This window comes from Heterodontus francisci, chromosome 44, assembly GCF_036365525.1.
Source record: "Heterodontus francisci isolate sHetFra1 chromosome 44, sHetFra1.hap1, whole genome shotgun sequence".
In the NCBI taxonomy this organism is placed as follows: Eukaryota; Metazoa; Chordata; class Chondrichthyes; order Heterodontiformes; family Heterodontidae; genus Heterodontus; species Heterodontus francisci.
The window spans coordinates 21,828,583-21,856,342 of NC_090414.1; the positions used below are offsets into that span (position 1 = coordinate 21,828,583).

Below are 27,760 nucleotides of genomic sequence, written 5' to 3' on the forward strand. Positions count from 1 at the left end.
ATTAATTCATTCATTAGCTATCTAGGTTCAATTAATGAAACATACCACCGACTGATGAAACCTATAACAAATCAGATATGAAGGAAAAAAAAGGAATGGAGCAATTCAGTTAAATAAACTTGGTTCCAAATGGCACATAGCGTGTAACATGCATCATCCCATTATCCGCCTTTATTAGCCAGGACTGTTCTCAATACGAGACATTACCTCAGTGTACAGAACGTTATCGCCAGTCACCTCCCATAAAGTATAAATAGACCTCACAGTCCAAGAAAAATTAAATTTAATGCATGTTATTTTTCTACTCACAGTTCAGGCCTCCATGTTACCAAAAGGATATGGCAGTATCGAAGCTGGTGCAAAATAGGATTCACAACAATGATACTAGATCTGAGAGATTATACTCCAAGAAAAGCTGAACAAGCTGGGTCTCTTTTCTCTAGAAGTCTGATCAAGGTCCTTGAAGATAATTAAAGGAACTGATAAGGTAGATGTAGAGATAAATGTTTCATGTGTGGCGGAGTCTAAAACTACAGCTGATAAATATAAGATAGTCACTAATAATCCAATAGGAAATTTAGGAGAAACTTCTTTAGCCAAAGAGTGGTGAGAATGTAGAGTGCGCGAATGTAAGGAGAGGTTGAGGAGAATATCAGATATATTTAAGCAGCAGCTGGATAAGCATAAGGGAGAAAGGAATAGAAGGATATGTTTATAGGGTTAGATAAAGAGGAGACGCATGTGGAGCATAAACACTGGTTATTGCCCAGTTGGGCCTGTTGTAGCAGCCTTATGTAACTCTTCATTCCTATATCCAAGTATTGCTGTCACCATGGCCATTTGACTAAATTGCTATCTGTGGGACCTTGCTGTGCACAAATTGGCTGCTGCTTTTCCCAACATTTAGTGACAACACTTCAAAAAGTACTTAATTGGGTGTAAAGTGTTTTGGGACAAGAGATCATGAAAAGCACAACGGAAACCAAATCCTTTCTTTCCACTCAGCAGAAAATGGCACAGGAGATGGAGAGAGGGTGAATCTTTCTGGAGCTGAAACAGACTTCTCTCTTGTACCAGTGTAACAAGTGACTAACTAACCAGACACTATGCCATAGAGCAGCATCAATATCAGGCAGAGGGATGGAGGAAATTTCCAAACATTATCACAACATATCATTGACCTGCCCACCGTTACTTTAAAAAGATTCAGATGGAACGTTGATCCTCCACATTTGACTCACATGTACACACTCGGGACCCTGATGCTTTGCCACTTCTCCGACAGAATCTGACAAAAGATAGCAGCAAATTGATGTTGTTCTGCGGAGGCTGACAAAACCCAAAAAGGCTCTACATCCAAGCACCAAACCCATCGGCCAGCTATTATTTCAATCTTATCAAAAAGCTGATGTGCTCATTGCAACAAAGGACTTTGTTATCAGTGCGCTTGTCACATCCTTCCAACATTAGGAGAAACGAATGAGTTTAGCCTGGTATTTACTCTGAAGTCTGAATGTCACAGGCCAATACAAACAGTCTCTCTTCCCTTTTGTTGAATGCATTGTCTGCTCGGATGTGTTTTAGCCTGGACCCAATGTACCTGCTCTATTATTTTAGGCAGTGCCTCTGTTTTGGTTTCATTCAAGTAAAACACTGAGATGGAAGGAATGTCGTGGGTTCCCAGGCATTGCTCACATATTCCATAGCTGAGGTTATTGTCTGGAACAAGTCCCAACAATTGGGCTCCCAAGTTAACAAGCGCATGAGGGGCCTGGGCCTTCTTCAGGCAAGACATCTGGCTGAATCAGTCATAGATCACTGAAGGTCAATCGAAGCACCAGGACCCACTCAAAAAGAGACACGAATATTCTTTAGTTTTTGCTGCTTGCTCAGCTCTCACTCGTGAGGTATTGACTCTTGCTGGGATACAGCTGTACCAATACTGGAAAGCCTCCTTATCATTCCACTCAGGTCAATATTCTTCCTGCCTAACCAACTATGGGGAACAACACAACTCAGCCCAATTACAACATCACTAGAAGGTACAGGCCCACGCATGCACGCAGGCCCACGCACACATCCCAGTAGGAGTTTTAGGTTAGCAATCAAGAGCAAAAAAAAAAACTGCCTGATGTTTGTTTTGCCCATCTAGCCCCAAAGCACTAGTCAATTCTAGCATCCCTACCTCAGCACAGATCAGAGCACAACATGGGAATTCCTCGAGCGTAAGGATTAATGATACACCATTCCTTTGAGTGTAGAAAATAGATATCTCGTTTAACTGAGAGCTAGTGGTTTTGCTCAAAGGGAGTGGGAAGCTTCATAAGAGCAGAGATTCCAGGGATGACATCAGCATTAGAGCTAGATCTGATATTCTGGAGCACTGGGCAGGCAGCTTGAGTCTGGCATTTTTGCGATGGGATATGGAGGACCTAGCAGTTTTAAGGAGATTTGCTGGATCTCAGAGCACTCAGAGGTTGGGGTTGAGGCAGGGAGGATCTCCACAGTCTAGCACTGCAAAGAGGAGTTCTGGCAGCACAAGTACAGGCCCTGGAATTTAGGATTACTGGGAGTGAGGTCCTGGAATCTGGGAGCACAGAATGATACAATACAGAACAACCCATCATGCCTATGCTGGCTCTTTGAAAGAGCTGTCCAATTAGTTCTACTCCCCTTCTCTTTCCCCAGAGCATGCATCCAATTCCCTTTTGATATGTTATTATTGGATCTTCTTCCACCATCCCTTCGGGCAGCATATTGCAGAAAATAGCAAGGAGAGGGCGATCTAGGATTTTGTGAACACTGGGGAGGGGAGAGCAGGGGACTGGAGGGGGAGGGGGGGGGGGGGGGTGGTGAGGTAATTAGCAAACATTAGGGTCAAACTTCAGGAGACAGTCAACATTACTATTGGTTCCAGTCATGTGCTGTTATGCAACTTAACACTTCCTTAAACACAAAACAGCCCACAGGTACAGTAGGCTTAAGTTGTGCATGGGTATCAAAAGCACTGTGACCAATTCAGAACAAACTAGTAATATTCATGAGAAAAGACAATTATTTCAGCAAATAGAAGCACATGGGATTAGAGGGATGGTGGTAACAGGTATGTAATTGGCTAAGGGACAGGAGTCAAAGAGTAGTGGTAAAAGGAATTTCTAATTTGAGTTGGGAGGTAAGGTCCCTCAGGGATTGTTTTATACAAATGACTTGGACTTGGGTACAGGGAATAATTTCAAAGTTCGCAGATGATACCAAACTTAGCAACGTAGTAAAGTGAGCAGGATTGTAGCAGACTTCAGCAGGATATAAACAGACTGGTTAAATTGGGGAGACATATGGCAGATGCAGTTTAAAGCAGATAAGTGTGAAGTGATGCAGCTGGGAGGAACAATGTGCAACAGCAGTATAATCTCATGGTGGTATTTTGAGGGGGGGGGGGGGGGGTGCAAATCCCTGAAGGTGGCAAGACAAGTTGTTATGGTAGCTCAGAAAGCGTACAAGATACTTGGCTTTGTAAATCGGGACAGTGACTATGAAAACGAGGACATCATGGTAAATCTTTACAGATCACTGGTTATTCCGGGCATCACACCAGGAAGGACGTCATTGCCTTGCAGAGAGTAGAGAGGAGGTTTACCAGGATGATGCTAGGGATGAGGGAATTCAGTTATATGGAGAAGCTGGGATTGTCCTCCTTAGAGCAGAGAAGGTTAAAGGGAAACTTAATAGCCGTCTTCAAAATTGAGGGGTTTTGTTAAAAGCAAGTAGAGAGAAACTGTTTCCTCTGGCAAATGGGTCAGTAATCAGAGATTGCAGATTAAAAATAATTGACAAAAGAACTAGAGGGAAAATTAGGAGAATTTCTTTGAGGCTTAAGATCGGGGACACATTATCGGAGAGTAATAGAAGATTCCATAGGGACTATCAAAAGGCAATTCAACACAGCGACAGTTCACAGATGGAAGGTTTTGGGCAAGAGACGCAGGGGAATATGAGGAAGAACTTTTATTTTACACAGCGAGTGGGTAATGACCTGGAACTCATTGCCTACAATGGTGGTGGAAGCAGAGACAGTAAATGACTTCAAAAAGGAAATTGGATGGCCACTTGAAGGAAGTACACTTGCAGGGCTACGGGGATCAGGTAGGGGTGTGGGACGAAGTAAATAGTTTCGTGGACAGCTGGTATGGGCCAAATAGCCGCTTCCCGTGCCATAAATGACTAGGATATGTATTTGAAGGGGACTCATTTGCAGGGTTATGAGGAATAAGCTGGTGTGTGGGATGAATACCGTTCAGCTCTTTCAAACAGCTGGCATAGTGAACAGCCTCCTTCCATGCAAGAATCTATGAAAAATCTTCCTGATTAAGACGCAACCTGAAAGAACTGGTTTAAATAAGGGAAAACTTTAATTCACATTAGTAGAAAGACATCGTATCAATACTGCAAATCTAAGAAACATTGTGCATTAACAATTAGTAGGAACAACCAACCAATCAGAATTAAGTGTTTATTCATATAAAGCAGATGAAACCACTGAAAATAGAAAATGAAAATATCCTAAACTCACTATCATTCTGGAATCAGTTACCTTATGTAGTGCAATTAGAAAAAGAAACAGACGCCGCACGCACCCAGCAGTTTCCTTTGGATTCATTTCAGTGCAGTCCTGAACTTCCATCATGAGATTTTTTTTTCAGGGAGGAAGAGAGAATATATATTCACTGAACGTTCACTAGATCAGCACAACTTGTAATTGAGTTTAAAAGCAATGAAGGCACTGTGTTAGGAATGTAATATATTTTGCTTGGACTGAAGTCAAGACCTTTAACCCTCCCCTGGCTCCCACTAAAGTCTTGGGCCTTTGGGATGACATCCTGTGACCTTACCGTTTAAAGCCGTTAGTGCCTCTGATTAAATGGCAAAGACAGGAATTTCATACAAACTCTATGGTATCATTTCAAGGCCTTGATTTTTTTTTTTGGCAGTGGGTGGTAAAGACCAGCATTTTCAACTGCATCGAGAACAACCCTATGTGGGAACTACTGTTGCCCCATTACAAATAAGATGGCAACTTAGCCCTCTCCAGGGCTCTGATCAAATGGGAATGAGACCAACAAGCACACCCACTGGCATCACTTGCTGTCACTGCTGCAAAGGAGGTGGAAACCGATCAGGAATGTAATGAAGCACTGAAAGCTCATCAACTAGAAGCTACCCTCGGACGTGCATTAGAAGCTAATTGCAAAATTTTGGGCATGGTTCAGTTGCCTGTGCTGGGGGGTAGCCTCCTCCTGCTCTGCCCTGTCCTGTCACCCACCAGTAGGCACCCAAGACAGAAATCACACAAGGCACAGATAAAAAGACCACAGGAGGTTGAAATGTGCAAAGCAGAAGATGCTGGAAAATGATAGCAGGTCTGTCAGAGGCCAACGATTCTAATGATGTCCCACCCAAAATGCAAGTAAAACTTCTCTTTCCAGAGGCTGACAGACTTGCTGTACCTTTCTAATATTTTTGCCCTTCTTTCAGCTACAGTGCAGCTTAGACGCAGAGATAAAGCCTCTCTACTCAGCCTAAACACACTCTATTCCAAGTACTCAAAAAGTATTACACTAGTGCAGCAATCTACGAGTCATGTAGTAAGACAGACAACTGCATCAGTGCCAGGTTGGGTGCAGTTTACAGACTTTTTTTTTTGCATAAGACACTCGGTGCCAACACAGTAAGGAGACCTTCGGCCTGTCAGAGTGGGCTGGATTTCTCCTAGAAATGAAAGGACCAAGGTGGAAGGACACAAATTTATCCCACTGCACCAGATAATTGCGACATTTCTACAATCAAGTTCATATATTTTTTAAATAAACAAAGATATATATATGTATTTTTTTTCATGATTCCTCTAAGACTCCAGGTTCAACACTGGGTAATTGGGATCCCTGAATTCTGCAGCATTTTGTTTCATGGACCCTCCTGGAAATGTACTTTACAAACAGAGCAGTTGTTGTGCTGTGTAATAATTCAGACTCCGCAAATTCACTTCATTTTGTGGTTGTTGGCAAATTCCTTGCTTCCCTCCCCGCCCCCATCCCCACCACCACCACCTTCAGTCCTCTTAGGGAATTTTTCCCACCCGGAAATGTTTGTGTTTCAATGGATTGTCTCAGCCCTGCTCCAGTGGCTCTGTGACCTCCACGGCACTGTAAGAGGCTGGACCCTGGGACAGCTGCCGTGTGAAGAACGACGCCGCTCTCTTGGGCTTCACGCGTTTGATTTCTTTACCTGGAAGTGAAAATAACAAAGAAAAAAAAGACTTGCATTTATATAGCTCTTTTCACAACTTCAGGACAGCCCAAGGCGCTTTACAGCCAATGAAGTACCTTTTGAAGTGTAGCCACTGTAGCATTGCAGGAAACATGACAGAATTTGCACACAGCAAGATCCCACAAACAACAACGTTATCATGGCCAGATGATCTGTTTTAATGACGTTTGATGAGGGATAAATATTGACCAAGAACACGGAGGAGAAATAGTCAAAATAGTGGCTACGGGATCTTTGATGTCCACCTGAGAGGGCAGACGAGGAGCGTCAGTTTGACGTCTTGTCAGACGACGGCGCCTCCGACAGTATTGTGTCCCCTCAGTATGGCACTGGAGTGTCAGCTTGGATTGTGTGATCAAGTCTCTGGAGTGGGACTCGAACCCACAACCTCTGATTCAGAGGTGAGACTGTTACCCACTGAGCCACAGCTGACACCCAAGACCCAAAATGATGCATTCAACTCCAGCACTGCAAGCACTCAGTGAGTGAGCCACAGCTACTCTATTGGAGGGGAGTTGAGATCAGGGGACTGCGAGCAATCATTTAACTGCTGGAGGATCTGTTAAATAAACTGAAATAATAGAGTAACCTTTCCTGCAATTAGAATGGGCTTTTTAAATTCAGCTTACAGAGGCTCTCTAAGAGCAGAAACCTGGCACTGCCCCAATACCAGACAGATTCTTGTAAATGAATAAGGCCCTTTGCACACTTGTTTTCCCCAATGCCTGACACAACTCACTATTCACCCGATGTAGGAACAGCTGTGGCTACAGAGAGCACTGCAATGGCACAGTGCATTGCTGTGCCAATGTGTAGTGAAGTAGATACAGTGCAGGCATTCAAAATGGCCACACTGGGGAAGAGGCCGGGGGTGGGGGGTGCTGCAGGTGGGGAGGTTGTTCCAAGATTATCCCAAGTAGAAGACACTGTTCATTTACATCTCCCCTACCCTTGTAAGCTATTCTCATCGGGTTAGCTGATAAGAATGACGCACTGGAATTAAATATAGTTTGGGCACTGAAATGTCCGATATTGGGATCCTGCAAGGCAACAACTGGAGAAAATATTGGTGTAATAACTTAGCAGACACTTGTACAGTGCTACGAACCTCGGTATCCTCTCTTCTTTAATCAGGTACATGCATTTTCACTGGTGGCTTATTCGTTAACCACTGCTGTTTGGGTTTGCAATGGAGCGGTCTCTGCAGACAGGTCGGGGAGTCTCTCTATTTTGAAGTCAATATGACTATGGCAACTGCTCCTCTTGAAATGTTTCTTTCTCTTACTCAAGGCTCCTAATACATCATCCTATACACTCCACCCTCCTCACAGTGCTGAATTCAAGACTCATCACACCATAACAATTCTAGCCCCCAGGACTCCCTAGCTCCGTCAGCTCCTTCCAAAATCTACATTTTTAAAAAAATAAACAAAATTAGGATCATCCAAACACTGCTCCCCGATTTACAGTGTCTTCTAATCTAACCTTTCGACCTTTGGTGGTGTCCTGCACTATGGGCATTGGACCTTTGTAATTCCTCTTTTTTGTGAGGGGGGGTGAAAGAAAAGTTTTACCCAGAACTAGTCCAACACACTGCAATACACACTGGCAGAGGCTTCTCTCCAGATGGCAGCACTAGCTTGTGCCACAGTTTGAAGGTAAAATCCCTGCACCCTACATCCAGCTTTGTGCAGAAGTACTGGAATCGTCTTTTCAGACTCACAAGGACTTTATTATTCAGTATGATTGAGAAGTCAAAAACTGAATTAAACAGGCTACCATAGAGTTCATAAGATAAAGTCATTGCACTGTCTCTTCTGACCGTCCTTGCATATGCCTGCCTGCCTGTCACTTTTATCCCCAACTTACTTAGAGCTCAATGATTACATTTTACTTACTTTTGTAGGATTCTACTGTTTCTTACGTGTTTCAAACAAAATATATTTAGGGGTTAAAGTTCCTCTCTGCTGGCAAGTTCCTGTTAATTCCTCCATTTGGTAATTTGATGCAATCATCCTGTTTTATAAGGCAGCAGCACCCTCTGATGTCAGGAAATGGTATGACAGAAACTGTGAACACATTCACATGGCATCCCAACACATGCAGGAGGCCCCCAGGAGCACCCCCCCCCCACCCCCCCAGCATTTCCAGGACATTCCAGAGAGTGCCAACATTTGTAAAGGGGGTACTGTCAGTTTTTTTTAAAATCACCTGGACCCTCTTTATCAACACTGCCCCTGCTCATGCTCCCTTGAACAATTTTTGAGTGACGCTGGCTAATGACTTGCACCCACTAACTCTCCAATAACTACTCAGTGTCCACCACAGTCACTGCTCAAAAGCCAGAGGTGCAGGCCACCTACCCTCCTCCACATAGTCAATGGTCGACAGCTGCTGGATCCGATTGCACACTACGCTGTTCTGCCGCTTCAGTTTGCCGCGTTTCTCCTTCGGTCTCGGTGGTTTCGCAGCAACGGCATCCTGCGCTGGTGGCGTCTCGAAGGCGCTATTGAAGTTGATGCAGTAGTCGATCATTCCACTCATCAGCTCTGCCTGTATACATACACCAGTATTAGTTTCAAGGGACCACTCCCTCACCTCCCCAATTCAAAAGGAGCTGCATTTCCATGGCCACTGCTTCCCTGACTATATGGACATGCCTAAACAGCAAGTGGTGGTGGGCTATTCCACTGTGGGAGGAATCATAGCCCATCCTGATCTCCTTTAATAGCCACAAATTCTCAGTCCAAGAGGGATGACCAGATAGCAACTCAGAGCAGGAACCCTGGCTGATTTTTCCTTCCTTTGCTCAGGGACAACGTGGCAAATTGTGGCATCCTAACTGTTGGTCTGACTGACACCAGCACAATTGAACCAGGATTTTCCATTTCAGTTTGGCACAGTCCAACACTGGGCCGTGCCTTCACCCAACTTGGGGATACTCTAGCACTTCTTTTTCCTGCCTCATCTGCACTGCATACAAAGAGTATGTAAAACCTTCTGAGACGTTGCACTCAGTTCATAAAAAGTTGTTGGTCCACATACTTCAAAAGTAATTTCGGGCTTAACCTTCCATTTAGCCAGACAAAATATTCGCTTGCATTTAACAAGATTTTCATTGTCCTCTCCCCAACTCCGACAATTACTCCAACTTAAAAAAAAAACTTCACCCCTTTTAACAAGAAAAACTACTGAAGATTGGAAATCTGAACTAGAAACAGAAAATGATGCAAACATGCAGTAAGCCGAGAGCGGGAAAGACCGGTTAATATCTCAGATGGAGACAGGATTGCCAGGTCCAAATGTCAGACAGATGACAAGGCTGGTGGGTGAGGAGTGTGTGTTATTAAGCAACACTTAAATATATAAAAGGCAAATTATTTTTACTATCATCTGGCCTCAAAAATCCAACTGATATGCGGCATATAATTATTAAAATTCTCTGTATCTATCAACATTTTTGCTTTCTGTCCTCGAGACAACTTTGGGAGACTTGGACCAAGTACTTTGCACATTATCCCTAACACACAGACTTCATATAGAATTTACAGCTCAGAACAGGCTATTGAGCCCAGTGTTTATGCTCCACAAGAGTCTCCTCCCACCCCTCTACAACTAGCCTTATCGGCATATCCTTCTAATCCTTCCCCCCATCCCCACCCACCCCAAATGTGTTTATCCAGCTTTCCCTTAAATGCATCTATTCTATTTGCTTCAACTACTCCTTGAATGCTGCCATCTCCTCGATACCTGTTTTGAGTAGATCTTCAAAAGTTTGTTCACAACGGCTCCTGCCTCCTCTCCATCAAATTCCAACCACAAGATGTCATCGGTGTCCTGATTCTCCGAGGATGTGTATTCCCACGACAGCTCGTGAAAACCCAGAGTCAAGAGCACGCACTGAAAAAGTGGAAATGAAACCTTGGTATCGATTATTCTCTCAATGGTGATCAGCATCAATTAATGCTTGTATTACCCTCAAGACTGCTCCAGAAAGCTTTTGAGGACCTTGTTTATTGCCAATTTTCTCTCCTCGTCTGAAAGCATCAACTCTCACTGGAAACAATTCCATTCATTCTGGGTCCCCTCCAACCAGCCACTGAGCATACAGGAGCGTAGGATAGCAAGTGACGGAGCAGCATTTGGCCCCAGTACAGACAAACGATTGTATGCGCACATCTATATATGCAGACTTCAGCAGAAGTCATTGGATACAGATCCAAAGTACGAAATCTGACTGAATACCCCCACTTCTCTGTAGACTGGGTGTGCTGAATTTATCTGTAGCATTCAACTGCTGCTCCAACTATTGAACCAACTCAGCAAATAACAGGGTATCAAACCAAGGACCTTCCTGGTTTGCACAGCTTTGACTAGGCAACGCCACCCTCCACTAGGCTACTAGAGAAGATGCACTTGAGAAACTTTAACGCAAGTGGGGCCCAGGTGTGAAGTGTTGCTTTAACATATGCCACTGCACCCCACCATATCACACACATGGTTCCTCTATCAGCCTCTATTAGGAGATGGATTACACCAAAAACAGCACCCTTTTTCAAAGGTGGAGGAGCACAAATGGCTAAAGCTCCCTCTGCACTCCCAGGGCAAATACAGCACAGGGTTAGATACAGAGTAAAGCTCCCTCTACGCTGTCCCCATCAAACACTCCCAGGGCAGGTACAGCACCTGGCTGGCTAAAGTGTAAAACACTTTCTACACTTTTCCAGAAACAAGTCTCAACTCCAACCTCAGAGCAGTACCAGTAGTGAACAATACAAGATTCGAATTTCTTACGCTGCCTGTATTCCTGTTGACATTGTGTGATGACCTAATTAATTACAAGGGATAGGAGCCTGGGGTGGATTTGATCACGTGGCACTGAGATAAGTGGACCATTTCTGAGGTAACACCATGCATCCATTTTTCCAACCAGCAGGGTGATAATTAAAATTGCTTAAACAGTAAATGTTACCTTTTCCTTACTGTCCATGACTGACACACCATCCAGGCTGATCGCTATGGTTACCAGCTTCCGTCCATTCCGGTGCAGAAAGCTCTGCACAGGTTTGTCAATCTCCCCTGTGAACATTGCAGAGCTGAAACCACAAAAGTCAAAGGGTGAAGATTTACAAGGATGATACCAGAACTGAGAGCTTTTAAATATCAGGCAAGATTGCAGGCTGGGGTGCTTTTCTGTAGAAAAGACTAGGCGGAGGGGTGATCCTTAAAATTATGAAAGGATTTGATACAGCAGATATAAAGATGTTTTTCACTTATGGCAGAGTCCAAAACTAGGGGCTATAAACAAAATATTCACTAATAAATCCGGAAGCTTTTTTATCCAATGTGGAACTCAATACCATATAGAATAGTATGGAACAGTTAAGGCGAAGACATAGATGCATTTAAGGGGAAGCTAGACAAACACACGAGGGAGAAAGGAATCAAAGATTATGCTGATAGGGAGAGGGGAGATGCTTGCGGAACAGAAACGGCATCATATCATGAACTAGTTGGGCCAAATGGCCCATTTCAGTGCTGTAAATTCTTTGTAGTTAGACCTCCCATCCAACGCACAAACAGAGCCCCACGCAGATCCAGGAACTACAGGGGCCCCAGAAATACGTCGTCAAGGTAGATAACCAGTCAAGGACAAAGAATACAAGATGCAGTGTAGATGTACTTCTTTCAATTTAGTATACCATATATGCTGCTCTACACAGGGGAGACCAAACGCAGATTGCGTGACCACTTTGCGGAACAACTCTGTCAGACCACAAGCATGATCCTGAGCTTCTGGTTGCCCGTCATTTTAATTCTCCACCTTGCTCTCACGATGACCTCTGTCCTCTGCCTACTGCCGTATTCCAATGAAGCTCAACATAAACTGGAGGAACAGCACCTCGTCGTTCGATTAGAAACTTCACATCCTTCTGTTCTCAACACTGAGTTTAACAACTTCAGACTGTAATCTCTGCCCGGTTTCATTTTCTTTGCATATCTTACTCGGTAGCTGTTCATCATTCTGCCATTCACACATCTTCTAGACATCTTTTGTTTCTTTGGTTCTCCCATTACCACTCCCTTAGGCCCTGCAAAACCAACTCTTTTGTCATTTAATCTCTTCTGTCTTCCACCCTATCACACACCCTCCCTTTTGTTCTTTTTCCCACCGTCACTTGCTTCAAACCTATTACATTTCTAACTTTTCCCAGTTCTGATGATAGGTCATCGAACTGAAACAGCAACTGTTTTTCTCTCTCTACAGATGCTTCCTGACCTGCACTCCAATATTTTCTGTTTTTATTTCAGATTTCCAGCAACTGCAGTATTTTGCTTCTGTACAAGATGCACTATTCTGACTAGAACAATATTGACTGGGATAGGTTGCAGTCCAAACTTAGGTCAATCACCAAGCACTCTCCCAGAGGTAACACACCATTAAAGGTTCAAAGACACAGTATTTACAATATGGTCCAAGGACCCTTACCAGACTCACTGTTCCATATGTCCCTATTCACAGCCTGACCAGCTATCAGCTGTTGTCAAAGTGGAGATTCAACATTGTTGCCTCTTATCCAGCTGTCCAGTAAGTAAAAGCAAAAGAAATGCTACTGAGAGGCTGGGATATCCCAGCATCCATTGGAAGAGAAGGCCATTCAGCCCCTTGAGCCTGTTCTGTCATTCAATGAGATTATGGCTGACCTGTATCTTAACTCCATCCACCCAATTAGGCTCCATATCCCTTAATACCCTTGGCTAGAAAACATACATCAACTCGGGTTTAAAATTAACTGAGCTAGCATCTACTGCTTTTTGAGAGAGTTCCATACTTCTACCACCCTTTGCATGAATAAGTTTTTTTTTTATTCGTTTGTGGGATGTGGGTGTCGTTGACGAGGCCAGCATTTATTGCCCATCCCCAATTGCCCTTGGCTTGCTAGGACATTTAAGAGTCAACCACATTGCTGTGGGTCCCAAGTCACATGTAAGCCAGACCAGGTAAGGCCAGCTGGTTTCCTTCCCCAAGGGACATGAGTGAACCAGATGGGTAACGTGTTTCCTAACTTCTCTCCTGAATGGCCTGGCTCTGATTTTAAGGCTATTTCCCCTTATTCTAGCTTCCCCCACCAATGGAAAACGTCTCTCTATCAATTCCTTTCAAAATCCTAAAAAAAAATTAAAATCACCCCTTAACTTTCTATATCCCAAGGAATAGAAGCCTGGTTTATGAAATATCTCCACTAGGGAAAATACAAGGGTGTCTGGCAACTCTCCAATCTTGCCATAGAGGGAGCGGTGGGCACAGATTTCTGCCCCATTATTCCACAAAATAGCACGTTGGGAATATCTGGCAAGGGACTTCCAGCAAGGCGCTGTGCAGCACTATGACCCTTAAAAAAAGGTTAGTGACACTGGTTCAAATTCGATTCTAAGGGAGACACAACTAAAAGCAGAGGGAAAAAAGTTTCACTCTCCAAGGTCAATATGCCAGAATTTTACTTGATTTGCCTCGGGAGAGAAGCGAGAAATGACAAGTAGAACTTTTGCTCGAGATGAAATGGACAGGGCATTGCTGAGTTGGATGTTATGCGGGGCTAGTCGGAGTACCGGAGGGGCGAGCTCGATGGGCTATATGGACCTTTACCAATGGTTGCCTTTCTCTTGCATCCTTACGTGACCACAGTAGAGTGTGTTCAAGGACTGTGGAAGGAACAGGATCGACAGATTTCTCCAAGTTTTTGTTCCTTCAAGGAATGGGATCGACATGCAAAAGTGGATGATCAGCCATGATCATATTGAACGGTGAAGCAGGCTCGATGGGCTGAATGGCCTACTCCTGCTCCTATATTCCTAACTGTCCAATAACTGTTCTCGATGTTTTCTTTCCCGCTGTGTCTTGGGAACACAGACACAAAAATATAATTGGAATTTGATCTTATGCTACAGTACCATGATGCATAACTTTCAGTATACTCACTGCACCGCATTAAGTTGATGAGATGGTAACAGCAGCAACTCAACCATAACCTCACTTTTCAAATTAGAAAATGTTTTCTGTCTTCTTCTACTGAAGGTGCTGACTCATGCTGCAGTAGTTACAGAGGCTCCCACCATCAGCAGGAGTGGGACAAATCCTTAAAGGGGACAGCATTCATTTGCAAGACAAGACAGCAAGGGTTGACAGGCAAATCCTCTACATTGAAGAGATTACAAGCCTTCGCTGTGTAATCTGTCCTCATAATTCTTTCAAATGCCTTAGTGTCTCATTAGGAGACGACACCGCTCCCCCCTCACACCCCACGCATCCCTATACCTTACCCATAGTACAGCAACAGATGACACTTTTCCAGATATGCCCGGTAGTGCAGCTTCAGTGCCCCCGACTCCTCACATGCTGCATTGTCCACCAGCTGCCTGAAGGACTCCAGGAGCCCCTCCTCATAGCCGTGCTGCTTGGCTCCTCGGGGCCGGAACGTTGCCAGGAACCCGCCATGCTTCTTGCACAGATGAGTGGGAAGGAACAAGTCAAGCTTCTCCCTGAAAACATTCACAACGGGAGTGGGGAGGGGGGTGCATGGTAAGTCGGCTAATGGCTCAGTCAGCAAGGTAACAGTACTCATGTATGAAAAAAAAAGGGTTGATTCACCAATCCCAAGCTACCATCAAGGAGTTTCACTTGACTGGAACATATGGTCGGTGAATTGACCCTACAAGATCTCATGTTAAAACATCTGAGTGCAGTTAATAATGAAAGCACTTCCAAGTGAGGTACTGAGCTATAAAGAGCAGTAAATTCCCCGGACCGTCTCCTGATCTGGGCTGATCCCAGCCAGTGCAGCAGTTGAGGTGTTACAATTGGCATCAGAGGTCAGCCTAGATTCCAGCTCTTGCTCGATATCCAGTGACAATCCATAACCTATCTCCACCCCTACCTTACCCCACAAGCACCAAATCGAATTGTAGCACCAACTGGGATCTACAAACTCAGCACAGAGCAGGACTGATCAGTAATTCACTTACAAGCAAGAAGCCCAGAAGGAGTCTTAGTCGTACTTTGCTCAGAGTTTGCTCCTCCCAGTCAGTGCATCAGTTGGACCAGGGCTGCTCAATACTCCAATGCGTCTGCCCTAATGCGACATCAACTGCTCCGTGCAGATGTAGCAGATTACAGCAGAGGGACGAGCTATATTATTCAGCAGGTATCAGCAGCAGCGCAACCCAGTCCTGCCAGTGCTCAAGGCTCAAGGGTGGCCCACTCAGGAGCAATTATTCGACTTGTTTTTAAACAAAAGGCACTTGAGGGTGGGCTTGGCCTGAATTGTTAGATGCTCTCATCTGTCCCCAGAAGGAGCCACAATACATCTGGAGAAGCTTTCCTGACTAGTGACACTGCAGAATGTAGAACAGCACCAGAGAATTAAATTTTTCCTCTGAGTCAGTTTAGCTGAACAGTGTGGTGATATTACCAAATGAATGGAGAGGTTATGAGAATTTTTTTTTTAAATGTACAGAGCTGTTGGGACATGGAATTCAGTTTTTAAAAGGAAGGGAATAAACATTAGAAAAAGAAAAATTTTAAAGGAGATAGGAAAAACAATGGTCGAACTTGCATTTATACATGTTTCACAACCTCAGGACATGCCAAAGCATTTTCGAGCCACTGAAGTATTTTTTTTCTTTTTTAAGTCCAGTCACTGTGGTAAACACAGTAACCAATTTGCACACAGCGAGGTCTCACAAACAGCAATGTGTTAAAGTGGTGTTGGTAGGTGAATAAAACTAAACGGATAGCTCAGAGAGCCAACACAGGCACAATGGGCCAAATGGCCCCCTTCCGTGCTGTAAAATTCTCTAATCACATCTTGATGCAAGCACGCAGAGTGTGTTGAGACAGTCCCATTGTTGCAATGATTTTTCTTTAATGCAAGACTTTTTGTCCCACTACTCAATAATTCAAAGTGAAAGCACACTGGCAACTGAAGTGATGTCAGCATTTGACTTTAAACATTGTCCATTCTGTGGAGATTTTAAACCCTCCACACCCCACTTCAAATGCTTCCATTTTGGCCAGCCAGGACCGGTCTATGCTTTCCTCACTGCCTCAGCATCGATGTTACCCTCACCTGAGGAAATCCTGGTTGTGCTGATCCTGGTCGAAGGGGCCAAGCTCGATTCGACAAGCGAGGGCGCCCAGTTTGAGGCAATCTTCCAGGTCGTAAGGGTACCGGCCCTCCAGAATATTAAACTTGGCCTCTGCGTACAACAATCGGAGGATGCCCTCGTCCTCAATCTGAAATTTCAACCAACATTCACTACTCAATCTGTTTAACCAAGAACTAGCTTGTGAAGAGGAAAAAGTAATATTTTTTAAAAACACAGGACATTGTGAAAGATTCTGTGGACCGATACATAATTAAATCAGCAATTAGTATCGAGACCAATACAGATGCTTATGAGGAGGTAGACCATATTCACTAAAGCCGTTTTACATTAGGTTAAAAAGAAAATCATTGCTGTCTTAGGAGTGTAATGTTCATGGCCCACTTCCCTTGGATATATTCCATTCCTGGTCTCCAACATTGTTGGTCTCCCGTGTCTAATGTGAAGAACCAAAATGTTCAGAGTCCAACCTCAGGGGACTTGCTCCCTATGTTTATTTTACAGGAGCAAGTGATCTTAAGCTGGCATGCATATAGCCATGTTTCACTTTACAATGCTACAGATCCCAAATATATTCGAGCATTTGCACTAACGGTAACCACAAAAGGAACATAATGTTACATATTTTAAACACACGCACACACGGCCTTCACATGGGCCTCCACAGAGTTAGAGCTCCTGACTTAACATTGTAGTTTGTGGCATTTCAATCATTTCTGAGACTATGAAATCACAGCAACTAGGACATAAAAGATACGTCAGAAATCACCTGTAACTCCTTGCCTTTAGGAAAGAACACATTCTTCCGATATTGCAATGATGGTTCATCTGTCAGAAATAGAGATATTGTTGAGATAGAAATTGAACTAGCGATGGTCATGACATCTTCAATTCACCCAGGTGGACATTTTCCACACATGGTGAGTTCTAGGCTATTAAACCATGGCAGGGTAGGGGGAGATCATAGCAGAGACTGAGGCAGTCCTCATTCAACATCCACACGCCCAACAGGGGTTCAATTTCCAGTCATAAACCTTAGCGGGCGTCTCCCCTTCAGAGCTCAAAGATGCCAATACCAAGTCACCCAGGCTGGGGTCATTTTGCTTCGCTCAGGCAACAGATCAAATCGGGGACTTCCCATGTCTGTTCGCCTCAATACCACACCGGGTGCAACAACAACAGGGGAAAAAGATGTCTTTACTCTTCTGCTGCAATTACTCACACACTTTACCCTCTCCAAATAAAATCGAGCTCTGCTTTGGTGCCATTTTATTCACTTTAACTGGGTTTCCCTTACCCTGCTCAGTATCTACCCTGCAATGGGTCTCAGTACCCTTGGCCTAAGGAAGATGGAGTGGATGGAATGGAAGAAATGAATCATTGGACAGTGAGTTCGGTTGGAAGTGGAGGTGCTCAAACTCTGGTCAAGAACTGAATGGAGATACCCTCCAGAATTAGGGAAGCACACTATATAAATGGAATCAAGAGACAATTAGATGTAGTTCTAGAGAGGGGGAATTGGAGAACATGATGAGCAAGTGAAGTTGATGCTCGTGGTCCCCAGTGACCATTTCCTGCTCCTCGAAATTGTCAAAGTTGTCAAACGGCGCAACACTCACCGCGAACGATATCATCAACAGAACACTTGGTGAAGCGGTAAAGGAGATCTGGCCACTGCCGGCTGAGCTTGTACGGAAGGTGCTTAGGTTTCAGCTGCAGCTCTGTGAATAAGCAAAATTGTCAAATAGGGGAATAGGAGGTGAAGAACCACAAGCAGAGAACATTTAGCATTCCACTCTCAATTTGTCCTCTCGTTCCTCTCAGCCTCAAAACTACTCCTCCCTTGATTTACGATCTCCCCATTCTCCCACAGCCATTTACAAGTGATTTGATGCATCTTAAGAGGCTAATAGAACACTTCAACCCGATCAATGGCAAGACTGTAATCTTCATAATCATAGGAAAATGAGATCTCATGTTTCAGCCGGAAGGCCGCAACAATGGCTTTTTGGCGCCCGTCTCACGATGACTTCTAAAGACAGACATAATATGGCCATTGTGCACAGTCAATTCCATGGTATTTAAGTGTCTGTAGGTGGAGTCATTTTGGTCACTGAAATCCTGAGGGTGCGTTATTTTTGAGAGAGTTGTTCATAACCAAGAAATTCACTGTGGAGCATATTTACACACAGAGCAGGCTTGAGAGCAGCCTTCCTGTCATTTGTCCCTCTCCCTAGAATAATACTTCCATTTATATATCACATTTCATATGACTCAGTGTTTCAAACAATGAATTTTATTTTCTTATGGAACAGCAGTGACTGTTACATAGGCAAATGCAGGGCAGCAATTCTGTGCCAGCAGCATCCCACAAACAGCAATGCAATCAATGACTAGCTGATGAGTTTCTCTGGCGGCACTGATTGAGGGAGCAACATTGGGTGAGGCATCAGAACTCCCTTCTCTTTAATACCCACCGGAAACAACTTTTCATCCCAAGGGTGAATCACGCAGTTAGGTCATATTTCTGGGTAATCCTCTGGCTGAACTTGTCTGCACAACGAGAAGCACTAGGTGCATGTAAGTTTTTGCCGCACAAACATACAGATTCTCCGCCCAGGCCAAACATGTGCTATGTTTGCTCCTTTGTAGCAGTAACTGTTTAGTAAAGGGGGTCCATTCTGGGGGCAGCAAGATTCGCCAATGATCCCATTAATACTGCAAGGGGTCGCTGGTGCTCTCAATGTATATCATCTGCATTGTTTGGGAGGAAATTCAAAGCACAGATAATGACAAGGCAACCGCAGATGCACAAGATTGCACACGGGGAGTTTTCAAAAGTTGTTTTTATGTTTCTGCCTCTGAACAATCTTCAATTTTAGCTGGAGGCCAATACATTCAAGTGGACACTATACTTCTTTAACTATAAAAACAAACTGAGCTCCATCCACCTCCAGCCGTTCCCACTCACTCTCAAGGAACTACAATGAACTGCCTGTGCATTATGACTGAAGGTTTGCCTTCTGCTGATGCTGCCTGCTTATGTAGAGTAAATGAAGTGCTCCCTACAGCACAGAAAGACTCTACATACACTACACTGGAACTGCAGTTTGCCAATTCTGTGTTTCCAGCCTCAAACCCAATTTTGAAACCCAGCTTTTGGTGGGAAGGGAGAGAAGGGGTCTGAATCTTAATTTCTATTTCAGGAGACAGCACTTCCAAATAAACAAGGACTCAGAGAAAAATGCTTCAAAAAATAAAAAAAAAAAAGGCAGAAAGAACAGCTAACTTCAGGAATCAACATTAATCCTGCTCAGCAAGGATGCACCTGCTGAATTTAGTAGAACATGAACTTTGAGGGTCGCCTGCCTTCTGGTCACAAGGGGGAGTGGAAAACAGAAGCGAGTGGGAGAGTAACCCACGACGCCTATTCAGTAAATGCATATTTATTTTGATTGGCTCCAATGCTGATCCTTGCTACTAATACTGTGCTGATCAGCCCTACGAAGATGAGTCACTACGGAATCTGTTACAGCACATAGAACTCATCAAGGTGAGGGATCTTAGGGTTGAGGAAGGGAACAAATTCCTATTTCAGTCCACCCAATATCAGCAGCAAGCAAACACAGGTCAGGTATAGCTCCCTCCATACTCTCCCAACAATGTAACTACAATTATAACCTCAGAAAAATTGCCCCTCCTCCACCCACACGACATTTTCCCATTTTCTAGACCTGTGGTGTCTGAGTGAGATCATCGGTCGAGTACAAATTGGAGGCTGCTTTGTGAAATATTTACTAAGAACTGGATTGAGACAACAACTTGCATTTATATAGCACCTTTAATATGGTAAAACCGTCACAGGAGCAAATAAGATTTTACACCAAGCCACATATTAGGACAGGCGGCCAAAAGTTTGGTCAAAGAAGTAGGTTTTAAGAAGGGTCATAAAAGAGGAGAGAGCGGCAGAGAGGTTTAAAGGGGGAATTCCACAGCTTAAGGCCCAGGCAACTGAAACCACGGCTACCAACGGCAGAGTGATTAAAATCGGGGATGCACAAAAGAATTGGAGGAGCGCAGAGATCTGAGAGTCATAAGGCTGGAGGAGGTTATAGAGATAGGAAGGGATGAGGCCATGTAGGAATTTGAAAACAAGGATGAGAATTTTAAAATCGAGGTGTTGCCAGACTGGGAGCCCATACAGGTCAGCGAGCATGAAGTGATGGGCAAACGAAATGCAGGTTAGGATATGGACAGCAGTTTTAGATGAGCTCAAGTTTATGGAGAGTGGAAGATAGAAGGATGACCAGAAGATTGTTGGAATAATCAATTCTTGGGGTAACAAAGTTACAGATGAGGGTTTCAGTGACAGACAAGCTGAGGTGGGACACCATCAGGCGATGATACGGAGGTGGAAGTAGGCAGTCTTGGCGACGATGCACATATGTAGCCGGAAGCTCATTGCAGGGTCAAAGACTGCCTAACAACTAATTTCATTTCATCCAGTCTGCAGACAAGAGGAAACTTCAAGAGGCAGTCGGATGGCCACCTGAGAGATATAGACTTTCAGGGGTACAGGCATCGAGCCAGGAAGCGGGACTGACTGCATAGCTCCGTAGAGTCGGCATGAACTCGATGGGCTGAATAGTCTCTTTCTGTGCTGTAAATGACTATGACTTCCCTCCCATCACTCAGGCTGAACCAAAAGCCAGGTGGTCAAAGTGACAGCCCAGTGTCTAAGCTACTAAAACGGAGTCCCCAGTCCTTTAGACAAATATTTGCCCTTAGTAACTTGTTAAAATCCCCTCCAGTGCCTTTTTTGACAAATGCATTTATTACCCTACAAATGGAGACAACCCCCCACCGCAGCCTGCCCAACCTACAGGGCCAGCAAAGGCTACAAAGACTCACCTAGGAATGGCGAAATAAGCCACAATGAGAAAATCTCTTGAGCCTGATCAGGCAACTGCAATGCTTCCCGAACAGTCCTGCTGAGCTCCCCTGCCGTGAGGGTCATCAGATTCTCCAGGGAGATCTGAATAACTGAGTCGTTCACCAGGTAAATCAGTACCTCCGAGTCTGGGAAAAGCAGGGCCAGAAAAAAATGATTAACTGAAGAACACATTCATTTTGTTGAGAAACAGTCACATTAAAAAATGAGATGAGAATTTCGACTGTGGATCTTAAATACACACACACCTGCACATGAGGTGCAATTTTCTGAGTTTCAGAATCTTGCGTGTTTACGTTGCTGCTAACAAAACTACAGTTATGGGACAGATCTTGTACCGACCACCCCACGTTGCTGTCCCATTTATTCTCCCTCATCTACCATACTTAAGGTGTTTTCTTTCTTTTTTAAATTTACAGCATCTGGTTTTATTTTAAGTAACCTTATGCAACAGCCTAGCTGGGGGCAACAAATATATAGTTAGATTGTTTGCTCTCTTCCTCCCCTCTTCTGATGGTATTGACTCTTGCTAGGTTCTATCCCTGTACCTCGACCAAGTGGCTATTTTTCACATGTTCAGAAACGCCTGGCTATTTGACTGTGGAACGGCAACACAGCCAACCCCGATCTTACACACTTTCGCTCACTGGATGGCAATAGGGAGTCGAAACATTGGTAAATATTCCTCTCCCTTGCTCACGGACACACAGGCAATAGTGGTGGCTACAGCCTGCTCTTAGATGATGCCAGCTAGCTCAGTGCCAACTGAAAGGTGAAGCATGCATGTGTTTACGACTCTAGGTGAGATACTGGCTGCCTTAACCAACTGAGACATCACTTTCAACAAAATGTCCCTGCCTATATTCTAGCACACGCATGTCCAGCAGAAACTAGCTTTAAGGGAACCATGCAAGAAACTCACGCCTGGCCGCAGACGAGGAGACACTCCCCCGCTGAGAACCGCCAGACGTTTCCAGCATATTTCTCGGCTCACTTGGATCCATCTGGAACAAAAAGAAACCCACGGTCAGAAACCTGCCATCATCAAACTGAGGATTTCAATCCCTCTGGTTACTGTAGGAAGTTAACAGCTTTGGATTCCTTCCACACAAAGAAAAGTTAAACTTGGTTATTTCACTAAAGCAATGCAATTTATTACACATCCCAGAAGCTAGTTCCCTTCATCTATGGCTCCCATCAGACTCACTACTCCATGTTCCTCTATGCAGTGCCTAGCTATAAGAAACTGATCAATTGGGCTACAAAGCTTTGTTTACATTGCAGGGAGTAAAAAAGACTTTACCAGAACTACGGCCCCTCTCAACCTTCAGCAGGGAAGTGCTCGACTCCCACTTGCTAACTGCCCACAATATCACGATCAAAAGCAGAGACCCACATCTGCCCCACCATGTTGTAAATGTGCCCGAGGGTGGCTTGCAAGTGCGACAGAAAGACAGCAACAGTGTATTGGAGCGGAAATAATTTCAGGGTGGGGGCGCTTGCAACGATGTTTTGAACAGACCAAAGCCCAATTCGCCTGCAAAGATCAAAAGGACTGACCTGCCTGTTCCAATCAACTCAGGTAAATGTTGACGATAGAATACTGTTTTAAGGAGTGAAAGGACAGGCTTTAGAGATTAAAAAAAAATAAGTCACGCTCCGTTCAAGTGTGGAAATGCCATCAATGTCCTGTCGTGCCCATTTATCGGAAAGCTTTGTGTAACTAAACTGAGATCTCACACCATTACTCCTTAGTCACCCAAGCACAAGACACTTTTTCTGGCTCCTGTTATTCTTCAGTTTTAAGGAATCTTCAAGATTCCTCCTTGGAATTCCCTTCTGCAGCTTTATAGAGATCTGATATTTTGAATTTCCAAGCCACCAGACTCCTCCCCCTCCAACTAACCGCGTCAGCCTTGAGCTCAGTGAAGGAGCTAGGTAATCACCAATCCCAGTCACACTGGATCCAGTGATTTCTAAACCACCAGCTGAGAGCCAAACGGTTTAGTGTGTTTTTTAATTCTTTGGTGGCGGCTTTTTTTCTAAATTCATTCACAGGATGTGGGTGGCGCTAGCATGAGCAGCATTTATTGCCCATCCCTACACAACTGAGTGGCTTGCAAGGCCATTTCAGAGGGCAGTGAAAAGTCACACGTAGGCCATAGTAGGTAAGGAGAGATTTCTTTCCCTCAAGAGCACTAATGAATCAGATGGGTTTTTATGGCGATCCGGGAGTCACATGGTCACCATTACGGATACTAGCCTTTATTTAATTCAAGATTTATTTAATTAACTGCATTTAAACTGCCCAGTTGCAATGGTGGGATTTGACCTGCTGTCTCCAGATCATTAGTCCAGGCCTCTGGATTACCAGTCCAGCATCCAATGCTCCTGTAATTTCCTTTTGACTGCGTAGTCGATTTCTTTAAGTGCGTAGCCCCTTTTAATTTTTTTGCATAGTAATTGAAAGGGGCTGACTTGTGTGTGGCCTGCACGGGAACTTGCAAGTTACTGCACGGCTGTCCAGCTTAGAGGGAATTTTGCCAGTAACGTAACCACTATGCTTCCATACCCCACCTAGACTTCTCAGTGGCCATTGCTTTCCAACAAAAGCCCCTCCTTGAGGACAGCATGTCAACAAACTGGGGCACCCTTACCATGCCCTGTTTTGAGCTAAGTTGGCCAGTCAGCATACTTGCAGTGAACAAAGAAATATTGCATAAATATTGATAATATTGCAAAGTTGCTCGCCCACCCAAGTTTGAACATATATATCCTGAATGTAATGTTCAAGTGCATTGCACAGAGTAGGGCGAGAATGAAGAAAGAAAAGTAAACAATAGAAACTAGACCCAAACCTTTCAGTGTCCCAGCCTTGGAAAGAAATAACCATGTTAGACCCAAACCAGAAGACAAATAAAATTGTTCAATCTTTAGGCTCTGGGGAAGTGTGGTATAGAAAGAACGATGCCAAAGTGCTGCTCTCCCCCTTGTTGTAGTCTGCAGACAGGCCCGTTAGAAAAGGACGCAGCAGATGGACCTGAACATCACGTCATGGCACAATTGCTTGCGACGGGCGGAAAACTGATGCCGAGTCAGGTGCATCATCATGCTCATGCCACCACACCATTATATGTCACAACAGATTCATCCTGACAGACTGAAGCAGCTCAAGCACACAAAGCAACTAAACAGGTGAAGTTGCCACTCTGATAACACACAGCTGTTGGTCTGCTTTAGCAGGATGGAGATTTGGTTGTTTCAGTGCTTTTGATTACTGCTATGTTGATCTCATACGGTGCTCTAGGAAAGTAAGGCAACGCAAAGATTTTACTACAACTAAAAAAAAATGTATTTTCCATGTGAAGTGGGGGACTTTGCTCCACTAACAGTTAACTCCGGAATGTGGACTTTTCTTTGTAACACCTCGTCAAAAGCCAGAAAATTTATCACAGACCGTCAGATCAGCATTTTTCCAGGCAAGGGTGATTCAGAATGAGTTCGCCCAATGCCAGCAAAACCACATAAATCCTCACAACCATGGAGAATTGGTAGAGATCCGTAAACATCTGAGAAATGTTAAAAGTGCAATTGCTGAAGAATTGGGACAGATTTGAAAAGCTAATTTAAGCACAAGAGGTAAACGAAAAGCTGCAAATGCTGTCATTACCCAGGCCAGCCGCTATCTGAACAAGCAAAACACAGGTCAACATTTTAAGTGGATCCTTCACCAGTTTTAACAAAAGTTTCCTTTGCAAAACATCAATTTGTATTTTTTTTCAGATGCCGTTCTGCCTTTCCAGCTGTATATAAATAAGCCCATAAACTAAAAGGCAACAATGAAGATTTCTGCACTGCAAGAGCTGCCATCCTTCAGATGAGATGTCAAAGGCAGACCCTATTTGTCCAGTTAGATGTTCAAGTTGACACACCCCTATTGGAAGATAATCATTTAGATTTCCCGCTCAATGAACATCACAGACAATTAGATAACCCTTGCAGGTCCCTTCAGTCTGTCTAACAATCTTGTCAGGAAAACCAAAGTTCCATTCACCCACATACTCACTGTCATTGCCCTTCATAACGGGCAAAATATTTTGGCATGTTAAAGATACACAAGGCACAATATAACTGTAAGTTATCGTTTAAAACAGAATTTGACAGCACATTAAGCCATTCAACCCATCATGCTTGTGCCAACTCTCAAACAGTTGTCCAATTAGTCACATTTCCTTGTTCTTGCCACATAAACTATGATTTTTTTTTCACATATTTATTCACTTCCCTTTTAAAAACTATTAGGGACTCTGTTTCTGGTAGGTCTTGCCATGTCCAAGCAACTCATCTGCATTAAGGAAAATTTCTGAATCGCTCCCTTTTTTGGCAGTCTTCATTTCTGACTCAGAAACCAGGCAAAATAGTTTTTTTTTAAACATGAAAAGTCAAAGATACTGGAGATCTGAAACAAAGAAACAGCAGCATCTGACTCATGCTTTTCTTCAGAGATAAACAAGAGAAAAAGGGGAAGAGAAAAAAAACAGAAACTTGCAGAAAATCAAGATTGCTAAATGATTTCACCCAATGACCTGAAGCATGAAATAAACATGAGAACTGCTAAGGAAGTGGGAGGAGGATTAAGGAAAAGGCAAGAACGTGAGAGAGATAGAAAACATAGGCATTAGGTTTGAAATGAAAACAGACAAGATAGTAGAAGCCTTACGTAAAAAAACAGAAAAGGTGCTTGCAGCATTTCTAGCAGAGATTCCTTTGTCCAAATAAATCCTAGGTAAAGAAAAATCTCTCCATTTTACTTTTTTTTAAGCGGTTTTCATTCTTGCCTCGGGAACCAGTCAAAAGTTTTGACATGAAAAGGGGAAATAAAAAAAAAGTGGAGAAACCCACATCACCTGACTCATGCCCTTCCTCAGAGATAAAACTATCTGTCTTTCTTATTTGCAAGTAAAAATAGCAGATGACGTTCTGGTCACTCAACAGGAATAACTTTTATAAACAACCAAAATTCTGCAAATCTGAAGCAATAAAAGAGCTGCAAGCAAAGGTCAGGTCAGGAAATAATAAGGAGTCCACCATGCTAAAAAGAGAAGGAATTACTCAAGTTTCCACCCCCATCACACACACACCATCAAAAAAAGCCCCGATCCTTCTGGACACTTCTATCAGGTGTGGGAAAGGAGGGCCTACCTAGTCCAGGCTCTGTGCTTCCATCCACAGGGCGGGAAAGAGCCCGGCCAGGGGTTGGGCTTGTTGTCTTGAAGCTTCTCATAAAGTAGCTCAAGGTGGACAACAACTTCACACCCACTGATCAGCCCCGTTAATAAAAACTGAGCCCTCCAAACTTCCAAAAAAAAATATATACTCACAGGTGCAGACCTGGGCACCTCCCCCCCCGACAACCCGGGGTCAGATCGAAGTCATTCCCCCCTCAGTCCGGGCTACAACAGCGAACAAACTACACAGACTCTCCCAGCATCGGCTTCCGCGCCTGCGCAGCATCTGACACCGCCCCTTCCCCGCCTCCTTTCATCCCATTGTGCGCCTGCGCGTTTCACTGCCGCGGTGTCGTCTTCTGGTGCGGGCTTTTCAACCACTTCGCATGGGCGCACTGTGGCTGCCGGCTGCCGGACATGCGCATTCCGTTGTCTGGCCGTCGCAAAGCCTGCCGGGAATTGTAGTTTTCTTTCTCTCCCCTCTCAATTATCGAGAAGCAAATTCAACTCAAATATGCGATCGCTTCCATTTTTATCCGCTCGCGAGGTGAATTGTCACGTGAGCGAGATTCTCGTTCCCACCCCACTCTCTCTCGCCCCTTTGGTGTTTGGCGCCGTTTTGTTAGGCACGCGCCCTGACCAACTGTCATCAGCAGTTGGAGTGCACACACCGCCCTGAGGTAAATGGAGCTGGGGGGAAAGGAGGCTTGAGCTGCCACCCCCAGCACAGCTGGCAGGAGAGGTTCTGCCCCACACACAACAGCATAGGCCCTAGAACCTCCCTGTTTAACTAAGCTTTTGCTCACTGGTCCCTAATACCTCCTTACAAAGAACAGTACAGCACAGGAACAGGCCATTCGGCCCTCCAAGCCTGCGCCGATCTTGATGGCTGCCTAAACTAACACCTTCTGCACTTCCGGGGCCCATATCCCTCTATTCCCTTCCTATTCATGTATTTGTCAAGATGTCTCTTAAACTTCGCTCTCGTATCTGCTTCCACCACCTCCCCAGGCAGCAAGTTCCAGGCACTCACCACCCTTTGTGTAAAAAACTTGCCTCGCACATCCCCTCTAAACTTTGCCCCTCGCACCTT

At 44.3% G+C, this 27,760-nt stretch overlaps 1 protein-coding gene across 1 annotated transcript; it reads right to left on the bottom strand.

Annotated features, from left to right (window-relative positions):
* Positions 1-4,387: 4,387 nt before the first annotated feature.
* frmd8 (FERM domain containing 8) lies at positions 4,388-26,961 on the bottom strand. The gene is made up of 11 exons (XM_068021823.1): positions 26,821-26,961; positions 22,362-22,443; positions 21,400-21,567; positions 18,108-18,209; positions 17,258-17,316; positions 16,452-16,618; positions 14,647-14,865; positions 11,297-11,420; positions 10,075-10,224; positions 8,688-8,877; positions 4,388-6,282 (listed from the first exon to the last, which is right to left on the bottom strand). The coding sequence occupies exons 2-11, from the start codon at positions 22,441-22,443 to the stop codon at positions 6,164-6,166; spliced, it is 1,380 nt and encodes a 459-aa protein (XP_067877924.1). The 5' UTR covers positions 26,821-26,961; the 3' UTR covers positions 4,388-6,163.
* Between the last annotated feature and the right edge of the window lie 799 nt (positions 26,962-27,760).